The 15172-nt window shown below is 42.7% G+C and overlaps 1 protein-coding gene across 1 annotated transcript in view; it reads left to right on the top strand.

Annotated features, from left to right (window-relative positions):
- The window catches only part of NELL2 (neural EGFL like 2), a 640124-nt gene that overhangs the window by 246100 nt on the left and 378852 nt on the right, over nucleotides 1-15172 (top strand). Inside the window, exons 8-9 of the mRNA XM_030216939.1 lie at nucleotides 1561-1689; nucleotides 5964-6066. Coding sequence (XP_030072799.1) covers nucleotides 1561-1689; nucleotides 5964-6066 — 232 coding nt within the window. The remainder of the gene's footprint in view (nucleotides 1-1560; nucleotides 1690-5963; nucleotides 6067-15172) is intronic.

Raw genomic sequence — 15172 nt, 5'->3', positions numbered from 1 at the left:
AACTGAAAAGAGTTGTTTTGCTCTGTTCCTCAAATACAGCACTTACACATGTAAGTGCCGACACTCGTGTGGGTTATAAAATCAGCCCCTACATGAGTTTCAAGTGCTGGCATTCACATACTGAAACCCCTGAGTAATGCCACTCTTCTTTAAACATGTTTCTTGCTGATATGGCTGAATATGTTGGCATCTGCACATTCATTCCTGTGGGTCCTTATTCAGCAGATCATTTTGCATACTAAAAAGGAAAGAAAACATTCAGACTTGGATGCCCATTTCCTGCCTAGACTCCTTATGCAAAATTGGGTTTCACGTCAATTTTCTTATTTTCGTACTTATTTATATTCCATTCCCCTAAGGCAATAGATATCAGGGTGCACCCCGGCAGAGCAAAAACAATAATCGATGTTATTAGAGGTATGGCACCTCCAAAATGGTGTTTTGCTTTGTCTTAAGCCATTTTTAAGGTGGACTTGGGAAACTCCACTGCTTATTTCTAAGATACTGCCAAACAATGCAGCTCAACTCTACTAATATCTTTGATAACAATCCAGTAAATACAAAAAAGTAGAGTGTTATGGGAGAATTACTAAGGTGGAGTTGCCAGGCATAGTCTCATATTTAGTCGCAGCTAATCTTAAATATATTTGCTGCTAACGTTCTAATCATAGACTCATGCCCTCCCTCCTACCTTTTCACTCCACTAACAGCACTACTGGCTTTTATACTTTTTTCATTTGTTTTCCTATTTTTATGTATTTTTATGTATCATTTCCACATGCTGTTAGCCATTTAGCAAACTTCAAACTTATAACTTATCTGCATGCCATAGACAAGCACACCCCAACAGGAGCCTGTTTCGCCCTCCTGGCTTTCTGAAGGGGAACTTAACGTGCAGTCTCGGTTCTCAGATGTTTGTTGGCAAACATAAAAAATACATAAAAATCGGAAAACAAATGAAAAAAGTATAAAAGCCAGTAGTGCTGTTAGTGGAGTGAAAAGGTAGGAGGGAGGGCATGAGTCTATGATTAGAACGTTAGCAGCAAATATATTCAAGATTAGCTGCAACTAAATATGAGACTATGCCTGGAACTCCACCTTAGTAATTCTCCCATAACACTCTTCTTTTTTGTATTTCTAAGATAAGCAGCATAAAATCTGTTTTACTCTTTTCAGATCTTGCCAGGTACTTGTCACCTGGATTGGCATCTGTTATAAACAGGATACTGGGCTTGATGGACCTTCAGTCTGTCCCAGTTTGGCAATGCTTATGTTCTTATAAGGGCCAGGTTTACTAAAGCACTCTACCACATTGGCATGCAATAATGTGCATTATTTACTGCAGGTCCTTCTTTTTTCATCGGAAACCATTTTCTAGTAAGGCACCCAAATGAGAGACAGTGCAAGTTTTTTGTAAATCTAGCCCTATGTGAGCAATGCAGTAACATCTTACTTACACAGTTAAAATCTGCATTGCTCACTGTTAGGTGAGGTTATTGCAGTCATATGCAACTGTTTACTGGGGTTAAAATCTCACCTCTTCATAAAACTTGCATGCAGCTGTCCCGAGCAGAGCAACGAATGACAAGGTTGGATCAGTGCTATTGTGAGAGGTCCTGCACCATGAAGGGTATCACCTACAGAGAATTTCAATCCTGGACAGATGGCTGTAAGAACTGCACATGCACGGTATGCCTACCAGTTTAACTGAATATTCCAAAAACTCAGGGATAACTCTTAACATTGTTCTCAATAGCGGTGTGCAGGTCAAAATTCTGTACTCTGTTTAGTTTCCTGTATCATTTACGGGATTTTTCTTTTTTTCTTTTGTAATTTTTAAAAATCAATTTAGGGGCGATATCATCAACTGCACACCATTGTTTAGACAGCGTACCCTATTCTCCAGTAGTGCATGTATTGATAAATAATCTGCATTATTGTGCAATAAGACACACTATTTAAACAATAGTGCAAGGGCAGGATTAAGGCTTGGCAAGTTAGACACATGCTAAGGGCCCAAATATTTGGGAGGGGCCCTCTCAGATATATAATTTAACAGCCTCTAAGGGAGATTCTTGCCCTAGAAGGCAGTGGCTGGCAAAATAAAGAGCATGTGTTTGGGGAGATGGAAAGGGGGGGGGGGGAACCTCAACCATCTCTGGCTTCACAAATCTGTGTATTCTCCCTACCCCCCAAGGCATTGTCCTCCAGTCTGAAAGAGAAGAACTCAGCAAGCAGCACTTATGACTTGCCACTTCTTCCTATCACAGTTTTCCTTTGCAGTGAACATCACATGAGGTCCCAAATGTATTAACCCTTTGGGGAACCCAATGTGTGTGCTTGCTTGCCTAGGAATCACCAAACGGTTAATCCTGCCCTGAATAGTGCCTGTTATAAATGACACATAAAAAAATCTGTAATTTCTATTTTTTCCCTATCATTTTGAGTTTAAAATGGCATTAAATGATGTAGAAAATGTGGTAACAAAAGAATTGCGTGCCCATAGTACTCAGTCATATAGGGCTAGATTCTATATATGGTGCCTGAAAATTCCACATAGAAAAAACACACCTAAGTGTATTCTGTAAAATACACCTAAATTTTATAGAATAGGCTTAAAGATCCATGCAGTATATAGAATTACATTGAGCGCATCTCCACACAACCAAATTTAGTCACAACCATTTATGCCATGCTTTACTTGACGTAAATCCCAATGCCTAAATTAGGCACAGAGCAGGTGTATCCTATAACAATGCACATAGATTTTAGAAATGCACATGCCCCACCCCTGGCCATGCCCCCTTTTCAACTATGCAGCTTAGAATTTATGCGCACCATGTTACAGAATATACGTGGAGGGGCATAATCAAAAAGGACACCCAAGTTTTGTTGAGGACATCCTCGCAAAACATCCCGATGGAGGGGCGGGGAAACCCATATTATCGAAACAAAAGATGGTCGTCCTTAGAAATGGTCATCCCTAGACTTGGTCATTTCTGATTTTCGGCGATAATGGAAATGAAGGACGCCCATCTCAGAAACAACCAAATGCAAGCCCTTTGGTCATGAGAGGATCCAGCATTTCTACTGCAATGGTCCCCCTGACATGCCAGGACACCAACCGGGCACCCTAGGGGGCACTGCAGTGGACTTCAGAAAAAGCTCCCAGGTACATAGATCCCTTACCTTGTGTGTTGAGCCCCCCAAACCCACCCTAAAACCCACTACCCACAACTGTACACCACTACCTTAGCCCTTACAGGTGAAGGGGGGCACCTAGAGGTGGGTACAGTGGGTTTCTGATGGGTTTTGGAGGGCTCGCTGTTTCCTCCACAAATGTAACAGGTAGGGAGGGGGATGGGCCTGGGTCCACCTGCCTGAAGTGCACTGCAGTACCCACTAAAACTGCTCCAGGGACCTGCATACTGCTGTGATGGACCTGAGTATGACATCTGAGGCTGGCATAGAAGCTGGTAAAAAATATTTTTAAAGATGTTTTTTGAGGGTGGGAGGGGGTTAGTGACCACTGGGGGAGTAAGGGGAGGTCATCCCCGATTCTCTCCGGTGGTCATCTGGTCATTTCGGCCACCTTTTGTGCCTTGGTCACAAGAAAAACAGGACCAGGTAAAGTCATCCAAGTGTTCGTCAGGGACGCTCTTTTTTTTTCCATTATGGGTCGAGGACGTCCATGTGTTAGGCAAGCCCAAGTCCCGCCTTCGCTACACCTCTGACACGCCCCCAGGAACTTTGGCCGTCCCTGCAAAGGAAAGCAGTTGGGGACGTCCAAAATTGGCTTTCGATTAAACCGATTTGGGCGACCCTGTGAGAAGGACGCCCATCTTCCGATTTGTGTCAAAAGGTAGGCATCCTTCTCTTTCAAAAATGAGCCTGTTTGTGAACTGTGCGCATAAATCTAAATGCCAATTAGCACTGGCAATTGCTTGTTAACATCCAATTAACAGTGCTGATTAGCAAGTTAAACAATTAAGTTACGCACATTGTTATAGAATACACTTCAATTTCTGCACGGAAATTAAGGCACAATATATAGAATCCCGGGATAGTCACCACATTTTTAAAGTGACTTTCTTCCTGGAGGTTCCAAAACTAGGAGAGCTTCCAACCACATTTAACTCTAATTGTTTCCAGTGAATGACGAACATTTTTTACTTAATACTTCAGTAATCCTAGTACTATGTCCTACTGATTTTCTGTCATTAATGCATTCAAGGTTACCATTTCAAATTAGTTCATGTGTCATATTGCTTTCAGGTTATCACTGTCCGTAGCCATGGATAACAGACTAATTATCCAAGTGTAATTTCCTTACCACCCATGGTCAAGATCAAACTTCCTTTAATTAATTGAAACTGAGGGGGAATAAGTTTTTATCTTCTTTGTCTGAAGACGGACACACAACAATCTCATAAATACTGGGCCGATCAGCTTTTGTTTTCATAAGCCCTATATTATTCAGTTATATTGTCTGGATCAGGACCTGATTGCACACACATTAATATGCCTTATTGTCCATTTTTATTGTGCGATACATGAAGCTAAGGTGTTTATTTTAAAAGCTCTATGTGTATTTTAGACATGCACAACATGACATTTAGATTTATGTAAATTCCGATTTTACACTACTGGGATATATATGTCTAAATCTCAAAAATATGCAGATGTCAAGGTAGTGTATCCTGAATAACAGCAGTTAGCATGTCTGGGTTTAAAAAAGGTGTGGACAATTTCCTGGAAGAAAAGTCCATGGTCTGTTATTCAGACAGACATGGGGAAGCCATTGCTTGCACTGGGATTGGTAGCATGGAATGTTGCTACTATTTGGGTTTCTGCCAGATACTTGTGACCTGGATTGGCCACTATTGGAAACAGGATACTGGGCTAGATGGACCATTGGTCTGACCCAGTATGGCTATTTTTATGGTCTTATGTTTTTCATTAAACAAACATTTCCCATTTCAGAACAGAATACAAGTCTACATAAGTATTGCCATACTGAGACAGACCGAAGGTCCATCAAGCCCAGCATTCTGTATCCAACAATGGCCAATCCAAGTCACAAGTACCTGGCAAGATCCCAAAACAGTACAGTACATTTTATGCTGCTTATCTTAGAAATAAGCAGTGGATTTTCCACAAGTTATTTTAATAATAACTTATGGACTTTTCTTTTATATCCAAACCTTTTTTTTAAACCCTGCTAAGGTAACTGCTTTAACTACATCCTCTGACAATGAATTCCAGAATTTAATTACACATTGAGTGAAGAAATATTTTCGCTGATTCATTTTAAATTTACTAATTTATAGCTTCATTGCGAGCCCCCTAGTCCTAGTATTTTTGGAAACAGTAAACAAGCAATTCACGTCTACCCATTCCATTTTATTCATTATTTTGTAGACCTCTATCATATCTCCCCTCAGCCATCTCTTCTCCAAGCTGAGGAGCCCTAGCTGCTTTAGCCGCATAAAACACAGTGCTATCTTTATCTGGTTTAACTTATCCGGTTAAGAGCAAACTATCACACACAACAGGATAAGTGTTATCTGGTTATGTATAACCGGATATTCAATCCCGGTTCCCGGACATGGCCAGCATTGAATATCCAGGGATACTGCCTGCAGTGGCCAAAGAAACACCCTCCACCACCGGCTGAATATCAACCCCATATATTTCAACCTGAGTTAGAACAAGTTTATTTGTCTTTATGTGTACCTGAGCTCTGGCAACCTAGGCACTCTATTAGAAAATTAAGCTCTAAGCATTCCTGTACAGTGCTGCATACTTCAGGTATATGCTAAAGAAGTGATGATAAGAATACTTGTACTATGATGTGTTGTGCAATGACAAAAGTAAAATAACAACTGGAATAATATTACAGATACTCATGTAAGCATCTAGCCTTGGCATTGTTACATGATTTTGGCTGATCTTCATTTCAGAACGGCACAATTCAGTGTGATCCACTTCTCTGCTCGTTGCCTAAGTGTTCTGCGGATTCTGTAGCTGCCTATGTGGACGGCAAGTGCTGCAAAGAATGTCAGCGTAAGTGGGGTGACATTATGTATTGTTTATTTGAATGAACCATTACATCTACAGAGCTCTCCCGGGACCGAATCGAGCCACGGGCATGCACTGTACCTGCCAGCAACCATCCTGAAAACTCCAGTGATTTTGAGGTTTTATATTCTTTTTAAAGATTTGTTACCTGCTAAATCAAAGGTAGGGGTTTGCTCCTAGCTTAAGCAAAGTGATAAAATGTTGTTTTGGCCTACGGGTGTCAGAATAGCAAAAGAGAACCTGTAGTCAAGGCCAGGAAACAATAAGAGAGACAGCAGACAAGAGGAATTCAAACTATTGTTTAAAAAAATACACGTTGAATGACCATGAAAAGCTTTCAATTCAGTCCTTAAATGTTTTGGCCTAATATCAATAAGGAGGTTTTCTGTAGGATCTATAGGAACAAATATTTTAAGATATCTTGAGCTTAAAAAAGTGTTTAATATTAGTGGTAAGAACCCAGGATATACAGGTGGCAAGTCTATAAATGGGTATATCCATTTTAGCTGTGTGCTTAGCACCAATTCTATACAGAATCTTGGTGCCAAGTTTCCATTATAGAATACTCTTATAAGTCAGCATCAACATGCCCAAGTTTTATGCCCATAGTCTTATGCCATGTCAGTGGCAGGGGTAAGCTGGCATGCCTAAGTGTGCCGGAATGCACATGTTTTATAGTAGTATATAAACTACACAGGTAACTGGGAGACACACTCATGTTCCATCCATGTGTATATCTCCCTTGCAGTTAGGCACTGTGGCACTTACTCCCAGATTCTATATCGCGCCTAGTGTTCCGCACTGAAATCCAAGCATATTCTATAACAATGTGTGTAACTTAATTGGCTTAACAAGCTAATCAGCGTTGATAACAGCACTTAATAAGAAATAATCAGCACTAATTGGCAATAATTAGAATTTACACACACAACTCTTTAAGCATATTCTGTAATGTACTGCGCCTGCATTTTAATGTGCGCAGGCAAAAAGGGGCATGGTTATGGGTGGGGAAATGTGTGTTCTGTGGGCATTCTCAAATTTACGCATTTAGCTACAGGATATGGCCCAGAGTGTCTAATCTACATGCTGGGATTTATGCCACATTTTTGTTGGTGTAAATGGATGCGCATTTGTCGTTTTTGGTGCTATGATATTGACTAACCATAATCTGTATACTGCGCCTAAATCGAGGCGCCACTTATAGAATATGCTTAGGCAGAAATGTTTTTTGTGCGAATTTTTTTAAGTGTCATATATAGAATCTGGCCCTTAAGCCTAACTGTCAATTAATGGTGCCTCTGATGCATGTTAACCCCGTAATTCTATAAAAATTGCCAAAAATTGCACATACAAATTTGGGTGCGAGCCAAATTTGTGCATGTAATTTAATTGAATAACAAGCTAATTAGTGCCATTAATTGGCATTTTAACAAGCAATTATTGGCACTAATTAGATTTAATTAGCATTTATGTGCGTAAATTTAGTGCTGTATCCGCACCTAAAATTTACATGTGATCTGAAAAAGGGGGCATGGAAATGGAAGGTTCATGGACATAAAAGGGTTTTCCTAAAATTAACACATTTTGTTATAGAATAACAGGGATTTGTGCATGATTTATGCATGTACATTTGCACCACATTTCAGTTCGTGCAAATGGCTGCACATAAAGTTAGACATGATTTCCAGGCATAAGTGCTATTCTATAAACCGTGCCTAACTTTAAGCATGGCTTATAGAATAGTCCTTTTTTGGGGTGCTGATTTTTTTTGGCACCACATATAGAATCTAGCCTTTAGAGGCTATCTTATAGAATACTGTCTAGTGCATGTGGAGGGGCATAATCGAACAAGGCCAGCCATCTATATGGGCAGCCATCTCCAAGGCTGGCCCCGTCAAACGGCATACCTGACCATATTATCGAAACATGATGGCCGGCCATCTTCCGTTTCGATAATACGGTTGGGGCTGGCCAAATAACAACATTTGGGCCGCCCTTAAAGATGGCCGGCGTTAGAGATCGCTGCCATTGGTTTCCCACCGATAATGGAAACTAATGGCGGCCATCTCAAACCCGGCAAAATCCAAGGCATTTGGTCATGGGAAGAGCCAGCATTTATAGTGGGGGGTTCAGCACACAAGGTAAGGGAGCTATGGATCTGGGAGCAATTTATGAAGTCCACTGCAGTGCCCCCTAGGCGGATGGTGTCCTGGCATGTGAGGGGGAGTGCAGTTGAAAACGTCCAAGTTTGGCTTTCGATTATATCGCGTTATTCGTTTTTGTGAAATAAACGTCCATCTCCCGATTTAGGTCGGAACCTGGGCGTTTTTCTCGTTCAATTATAAGCAGGAAAAGCTATTATGTGAATGTAACAACATATTATTCTGGAGTCTTGTAGGTTGTGATAACTTTTAAAGGACTAGATGCATTTGCAAGTCTTGAATTGCTTCCATGTTTACCATATCACTAATTTCATAAGAATTCCAACATCTCCGGTGACTAATATCTGCTAATTGTCTCTCATTAATGCTATTCTAATTGCTACTGCAAATCTCTTGACAAGCTTAATTGTATGAATTCCCTTCCCACAGCATTCACAGATATAAAAACGTTCTTTCTACAGTCCAGTCTTACCCAATGAAGAGATCTGTGTTCCCTCAAAAGTTCATACACTCTCAGGCTTATTTTCGAAAGTGATCGCCGGCCATTTCCCGACATAAATCGGGAGATGGCCGGCGATCTCTCAAAAGCAGCGAAATCGGTATAATCGAAAGCGGCTTTTTTGACAGCATCGCCGCTTTCCCGACGCCTTGCCGGCGAAAGTTCAAGGGGGCATGTCGGCGGTGTAGCGAAGGCGGGACATGGGCGGGCATGGGCGTGGCTACCAGATGGCCGGCTTTTGCGGATAATGGGAAAAAAAGCGGCGTTCATCAGTATTTCACCGGGTTTACTTGGTCCTTTTATTTTCACGGCCAAGCCTCAAAAAGGTGCCCCAACTGACCAGATGACCACCGGAGGGAATGGGGGATGACCTCCCCATACTCCCCCAGTAGTCACCAACCCCCTCCCACACTAAAAAAATAAAAATAAAACACTTTTTTGCCAGCCTATATGCCAGCCTCAAATGTCATACCCAGCTCCCTGACAGCAGTATGCAAGTCCCTGGAGCAGTTTTTAATGGGTGCAGTGCACTTCAGGCAGGCAGACCTAGGTCCACCCCCCCCCCCCTATCTGTTACACTTGTGGTGGTAAATGTTAAGCCCTCCAAACCCCCCCCAAAACCCACTGTACCCACATGTAGGTGTCCCCCTTCACTCATAAGGGCTATGGTAATGGTGTAGAGTTGTGGGGAGTGGGTTTGGGGGGGATTTGGGGGGCTCAGCACCCAAGGTAAGGGAGCTATGCACCTGGGAGCTTTTTTTGTATTTAAAAAAAATTTTTAGAAGTGCCCCCTAGGGTGCCCGGTTGGTGTCCTGGCATGTCAGGGGGACCAGTGCACTACAAATGCTGGCTCCTCCCACGACCAAATGCCTTGGATTTGGCCGGGTTTGAGATCGCCGGCATTTATGAGTTGACAGACTTCCGCAAACGATTGAAGACCTATCTCTATGACAAAACATACCGCAGGATCAAAACATATAAATCCCTTATACACCATAACAACGCCTCAAGATATTACCCCATGTACCCTACTTCCCCGTACTCTCTCCCATTCAACAATCTACCCACAGATAAAAAATGTCTACCCCATCGCTCTCTTACTATTAGTAGATCAGCATAGTAATTCCCCAACGTCATATCCTTTAGTTTCTACGCCCCAAAGGTGATCGATCTGACTCTGTCTTCCTTAACTATTCATAATGTAACCCATAATCGTACTGTAACAAACTGTATTCCCATCATTTACAATGTATTGTAAGCCACACTGAGCCCGCAAATAGGTGGGAAAATGTGGGATACAAATGCAATTAAATAAATAAATAAATAAATTTTTTCCCATTATCTCTGAAAAACAAAACCGGCGATCTCAAACCCGGCGAACTCTGACATTTGGCTGGGCTAAACCGTATTATCGGAAAAAAAGATGGTCGGCCATCTTTTTTGATAATACGGTTCCGGCCAGCTGTTGCGCCACCGCCAAAATAGATCACTGGCGAAGTTCGATTATGCCCCTCCACATAATCTTTTTTTGGCCCTTGGAGCCAAATTTTTACAGGTGTAATGCTAGCCATACCCCAACAGTTATGCACAGCGTATGCAATTACAATGTGCTTACTGCACTTTAGTCAAAGGACTCTATGGTATAAAAGAAGGTCAAGGTGGTATGACAGGGTGGTACTCAAAGCCAGAAGGATAATAGGCTGCACAGAAAAAGACATAACCAGCAGAAGGAAAGAGATGATACTGCCCTGTACAAGTCATCAGTGAGGCCTGGTGGCATGACTAAGACTGAATGGGCTCCGGGCAGAAAAATTAAGAAGGGCCCCTTTAACACTGTCTCTTTCAACTTAGTGGCGACCGGAATGAGAGTGGGGGACGACCCTTCAGAGCTCCAGGAATCAAACCCTGCTAACTAAAGAAATAAATTCAAGAACTACTGTATATAGAAAAACCTGCCTTAATAACAGTAACAGTGATGGCAGAAAAAGACCTGAATGGTCCATCCAGTCTGCCCAACAATCATATTCATTATCAATTAAGATTAAATTAAAAATAAATGTAATATTATACAATTGATCATGGTCTTTCTGGTGTTTCTGGGACATAGACAGTAGAAGTCGGTCCGGCTCTGTCCTTATGTTCCAACTACTGGAGTTGCCGTCAAAGCCCTCTCCAGCCTATCTGAATCTACCTTGTTATTTATGGGACACTAAAAGTCTGCCCAGCACTGTCTTCGCATTCCAAATTACTGGAGTTTCTGTGGAAGATCTCTCCAGCCCATCCTACAACCATGCAGGACTCAGACTATATAAACCAGCCCAGCACCAGCTTTAGTTGATACAGCCAGAGTTGCCATCTAAGCATCACTTGACATGCAAACACATATGCAACCCTTTAAATTGTTTTTTATACCATTCATTTTTTAGTTAGAGATCTTCTGTGTTCATTCCACAGTTTTTTTCTTCTCGGAGGTGCATTCCAAGCATCAACCACCCTCTCCGTGAAAAAGAATTTTCTGACAGTACTCCTGAGTCTATCACCCCTCAACCTAAAGCAGCAGTAATATCCAAGAATCAAATAGCAACAATCCTACCTATAAAAAAGGCAGCAGCTTAGAATGCTTCCTGTTGGAAAAATAGAATTAGTCACGCTCTATAGATCCCTACACAGAAACTAAACATTAGTAGAGTACCTCACAGAAACTACATGGTAGCAGAGTTCCGAACCTTGGTCACATGCACAAAACATTGACAGATAATCAAGAAATACGTAACATGGGACCACATCAATACTAGAGATATTAAGGGAAAAAACTGAACTGGAAACCTCAAGAAGTCAGTCTCTGCATGTACAGCAATACTACAGAAGCAGAAACTGAAATGCAAGATATCTAAGGTACACTTTTCCTAACAAAGGTCTAGCTCATCCCCTTTATCTTCTGCTGCTCCCACACCTTCCACCCCAGGGCCAGCACCTACCCCACCTACCCCCACCCTCCCTCACAGTTTGGCATCTTTCTCTTCTTCCCTCCTTCTATTGGTTCGACTTCTCTCCCTTTCTCTCTCCTGTCCAGTTCAATATCTCTCTCTTTTCCCTCTGCATCTCCTAGATCCAGCATCTCTTTCCCTCTCTGTCCTCCCATTCTCTACTTCCCAGTCTGGTCTTTATTTCTCTTCTCTCACTCTCCCTGAGGTTCAGTAGCTCTTCTCTTTTCTTCCCCCCTCCCCACCTAGTCCAATATCTCTCCCCCCTCTGTTCTCCCCTTCCACCTAAATGGGTCTGGCATTTCTTCCTCTCTGTTCCCCCCATGGGTATGGTATTGCACTCTCTCCCACTCCCATGGATCTGGCATTTCTCTATCCCAACCACATAGATCTGGCATATCTTCCCCTCCTCTACAGTCCTCCAAATGTGTAGTGGGTTCCCAGCAGCAGCAGTGATGTAGACACATTGCTTCTGGCTGGGCCCAGGTCCTTCCCACCGCCACATGCTGCCCATAATAAGTTGCATGAGAGGAGATGAAAAGTGGCAGAGGGAAGGGCCTATGGCCAGCCAGAAGCAGTATGTCTACATTGCTGCCTCCACTAGTAAACCACCACAAGTTTGGAGGACCACAGGATGAGGGATCAGTTAGAGAGACAGAGAGATGCAGAACCCACCAGGTTGGGGGGGAGTATTAGATGGTCCTGCAAGCTATTTGATCCCAGAAATCTCACAGTCCTCTACTTTGGAAGTGTTTCCATTAGTGTACTTATCACAGAGGTCAGACTAACAGTAGTCCTCAACATCCTCTTACTTCTTTTGCAGAGAAAAACTACATCCTCATTTCTCCAGTCAGTCGGGAACCATTCTAAACTCTAAAGAAACACTGAAAAGGTTAGATAGCAGAGCCACCAGAACTTATCCAAGTTCTTTCAGTACCCTTGGCTGTATCCCATCAAGCCCCAAACCTTTGTCTACTTCTAATTTAGTTAGCTTCTCAAGAATAGTCTTTTAAAAATCAGTCCAGGTATACCACACATCCATTCCTAATAGCATTTGTCTTTAGTGGTCCTACTCCTGGCCCTTCATCCATGAATATAGAAAAGAAATGTTTGTTAAGCAATTCATATTTATCCTTATCAGCTTCTAAGTATTGCTTCCTTTCACCCTTGAGAACATAAGAACATATGAACATAAGAGTAGCCACACGGGGTCAGACCAATGGTCCATCTAGCCCAGTATCCTGTTTTCCAGTGGCCAAGCCATCTCAAGTACCTGGCAGAAACCCAATTAGCAGCAACATTCCATGCTACCAATCCCAGGGCAAGAAGTTGCTTCCCCGTGTCTGTCTCGGTAGCAGACTATGGACTTTTCCTCCAGGAATTTGTCCAAGCTGTTTTCAAACTGAGATACGCTAACCGCTATTACCACATCCTCCAGCACAGAGTTCCAAAGCTTAACTATTCATTGAGTGAAAACTTATTTCCTCCTATTTGTTTTAAAAGTATTTCCATGTAACTTCCTTGAGTGTCCCCTAGTCTTTGTACGTTTGCAACAAGTAAAACGTTGATTTAATTCTACTCATTCTACACCACTCAGGATTTTGTAGACCTCAATCATATTTCCCCTCATCTGTCTCTTTTCCAAGCTGAAGATTCCTAACCTCTTTAGCCTTTCCTCATATAAGAGGAGGTCCATCCCATTTTGGTCATTCTTCTTTGAACCTTTTCTAATTCCGCTATATCATTTTTCAGATACAGCGACCAGAACTGAACGCAGTAAAGGTAAATTTGCATCATGGAGCAATACAAAGGCATTATAGCATTTTTGGTCTTATTCACCATCTCTTTCCTAATAATTCCTAGCATCCTGTTTGCTTTTTTGGCTGTTGTCGCACACTGAGCAGAAGATTTCAGCGTATTATCTTCAACGACACCTAGGGAGCCCCATTGAGATGGTGATAAGGGCATCCACGCAAACCCGGTGGTAACTGGGCAGCATGTGGCGATGCCTGATTACTGACGGGCTATCGCCAAGCAAGCCATTTCTGGGGGTTATCTTTTTCCCCCAGAAATGGTGTGCACTCAGGGCAGGACTACCACCAGCAGCTGCATTAGGCCGGCAGTAGTCCTGGAAGAGCGAGTGGTAAGCCCACGTTGGACTTGCCACCGCTCTGTAAAAGGGCTCCACAATCACCTCACTCGTTATTCCGATTTCCAGATCATTTATAAATATGTTAAATAGCACCAGTCCATGTACAGATCCCTGTGGCACTCCACCCTCCTCCACTGAGAGAAATGACCATATAACCCTACCGTCTGTTTTCTATCCAAAAACCAATTCCTAATCCACAAAAAACCTTGCCTCCTATCCCATTACTCTTTAATTTTCTCAGGAGTCTCTCATGAGGAACTTTATCAAAAGCTTTCTGAAAATCTAGATACACCACATTAACCAGCTCACTTTTATCCACATGCGTATTCATGCCTTCAAAGAAATAAAGCAAATTGGTGAAGCAAGGCTTCCCATGGCTGAACCCATGCTGACTCTGTCCCATTAAACTATGTTTGTCTTTGTGTTCTGTAGTTTTATTCTTTATAATAGTTTCCACTATTTTGCCTGGCACCGATGTCAGGCTTACTGGCAGTGGGGTGCTGGTAAATTTTTAACAACAGGCTCTCTCCCCGGTCCACCTCGGCGCCCCCCCCCCCCCCATCCACCACTGCGCCCCCTCCCCTTCCACCTCTGCGGCCCCCAAAATTGCATAGCTGGCTATAGCCGGTGGGGGGGGGGGGGGGGGCAATGCATTACTCTCTCCAGGAAAAAAAAATTAAATGATCCCAGGTTCCAATCTAATTCATGTTTAATGTGGGATAAAATGCCATAAATAAGTAAATAAATATAAACTTTTAATGTTGAGCACCTGATTCTCAAAGGGAACATATTCCAAATACTATAATGAAACTAAAATGATTTTTTTCTACCTTTGTTGTCTGGTGACTGTTTTTCTGATCATGCTGGCCCAGTATCCGATTCTGCTGCTATCTGTCCTCTTAACTCCGTTTCCAGGGCTTCCTTTCCATTTATTTCTTTCCTTTCCTCCTTTCTTCTTCATTTCTGGTCCTCAGCTTCTGCCTATTTTCTTCATCCATGTGCAGTTTTTCTCCTCTCTTCCTTTTCCCTTATCTCATCTCCTTCCTCACTCTTCCCTCCCCTCCATCCATGTCCAGCATTTATTCTCTCTCCCCTCCTCTCCCCCTGCCCTCCATCCACCCATGGCCAGCGACCCTTCTCTCCCCTGCCCTCCATCCACCCATGGCCAGCGACCCTTCTCTCCCCTGCCCTCCATCCACCCATGGCCAGTGACCTCCTCTCCCCTGCCTTCCATCCACCCATGTCCATCAGTGACCCTCCTCTCCCCTGCCCAGCATGCACCCATACCCAGTGA

This window comes from Microcaecilia unicolor, chromosome 10 (assembly GCF_901765095.1).
Source record: "Microcaecilia unicolor chromosome 10, aMicUni1.1, whole genome shotgun sequence".
NCBI classification, from domain to species: domain Eukaryota; kingdom Metazoa; phylum Chordata; class Amphibia; order Gymnophiona; family Siphonopidae; genus Microcaecilia; species Microcaecilia unicolor.
Note: the sequence above shows the minus strand (reverse complement) of the source record. Positions and strands in the feature narration are given on the sequence as shown.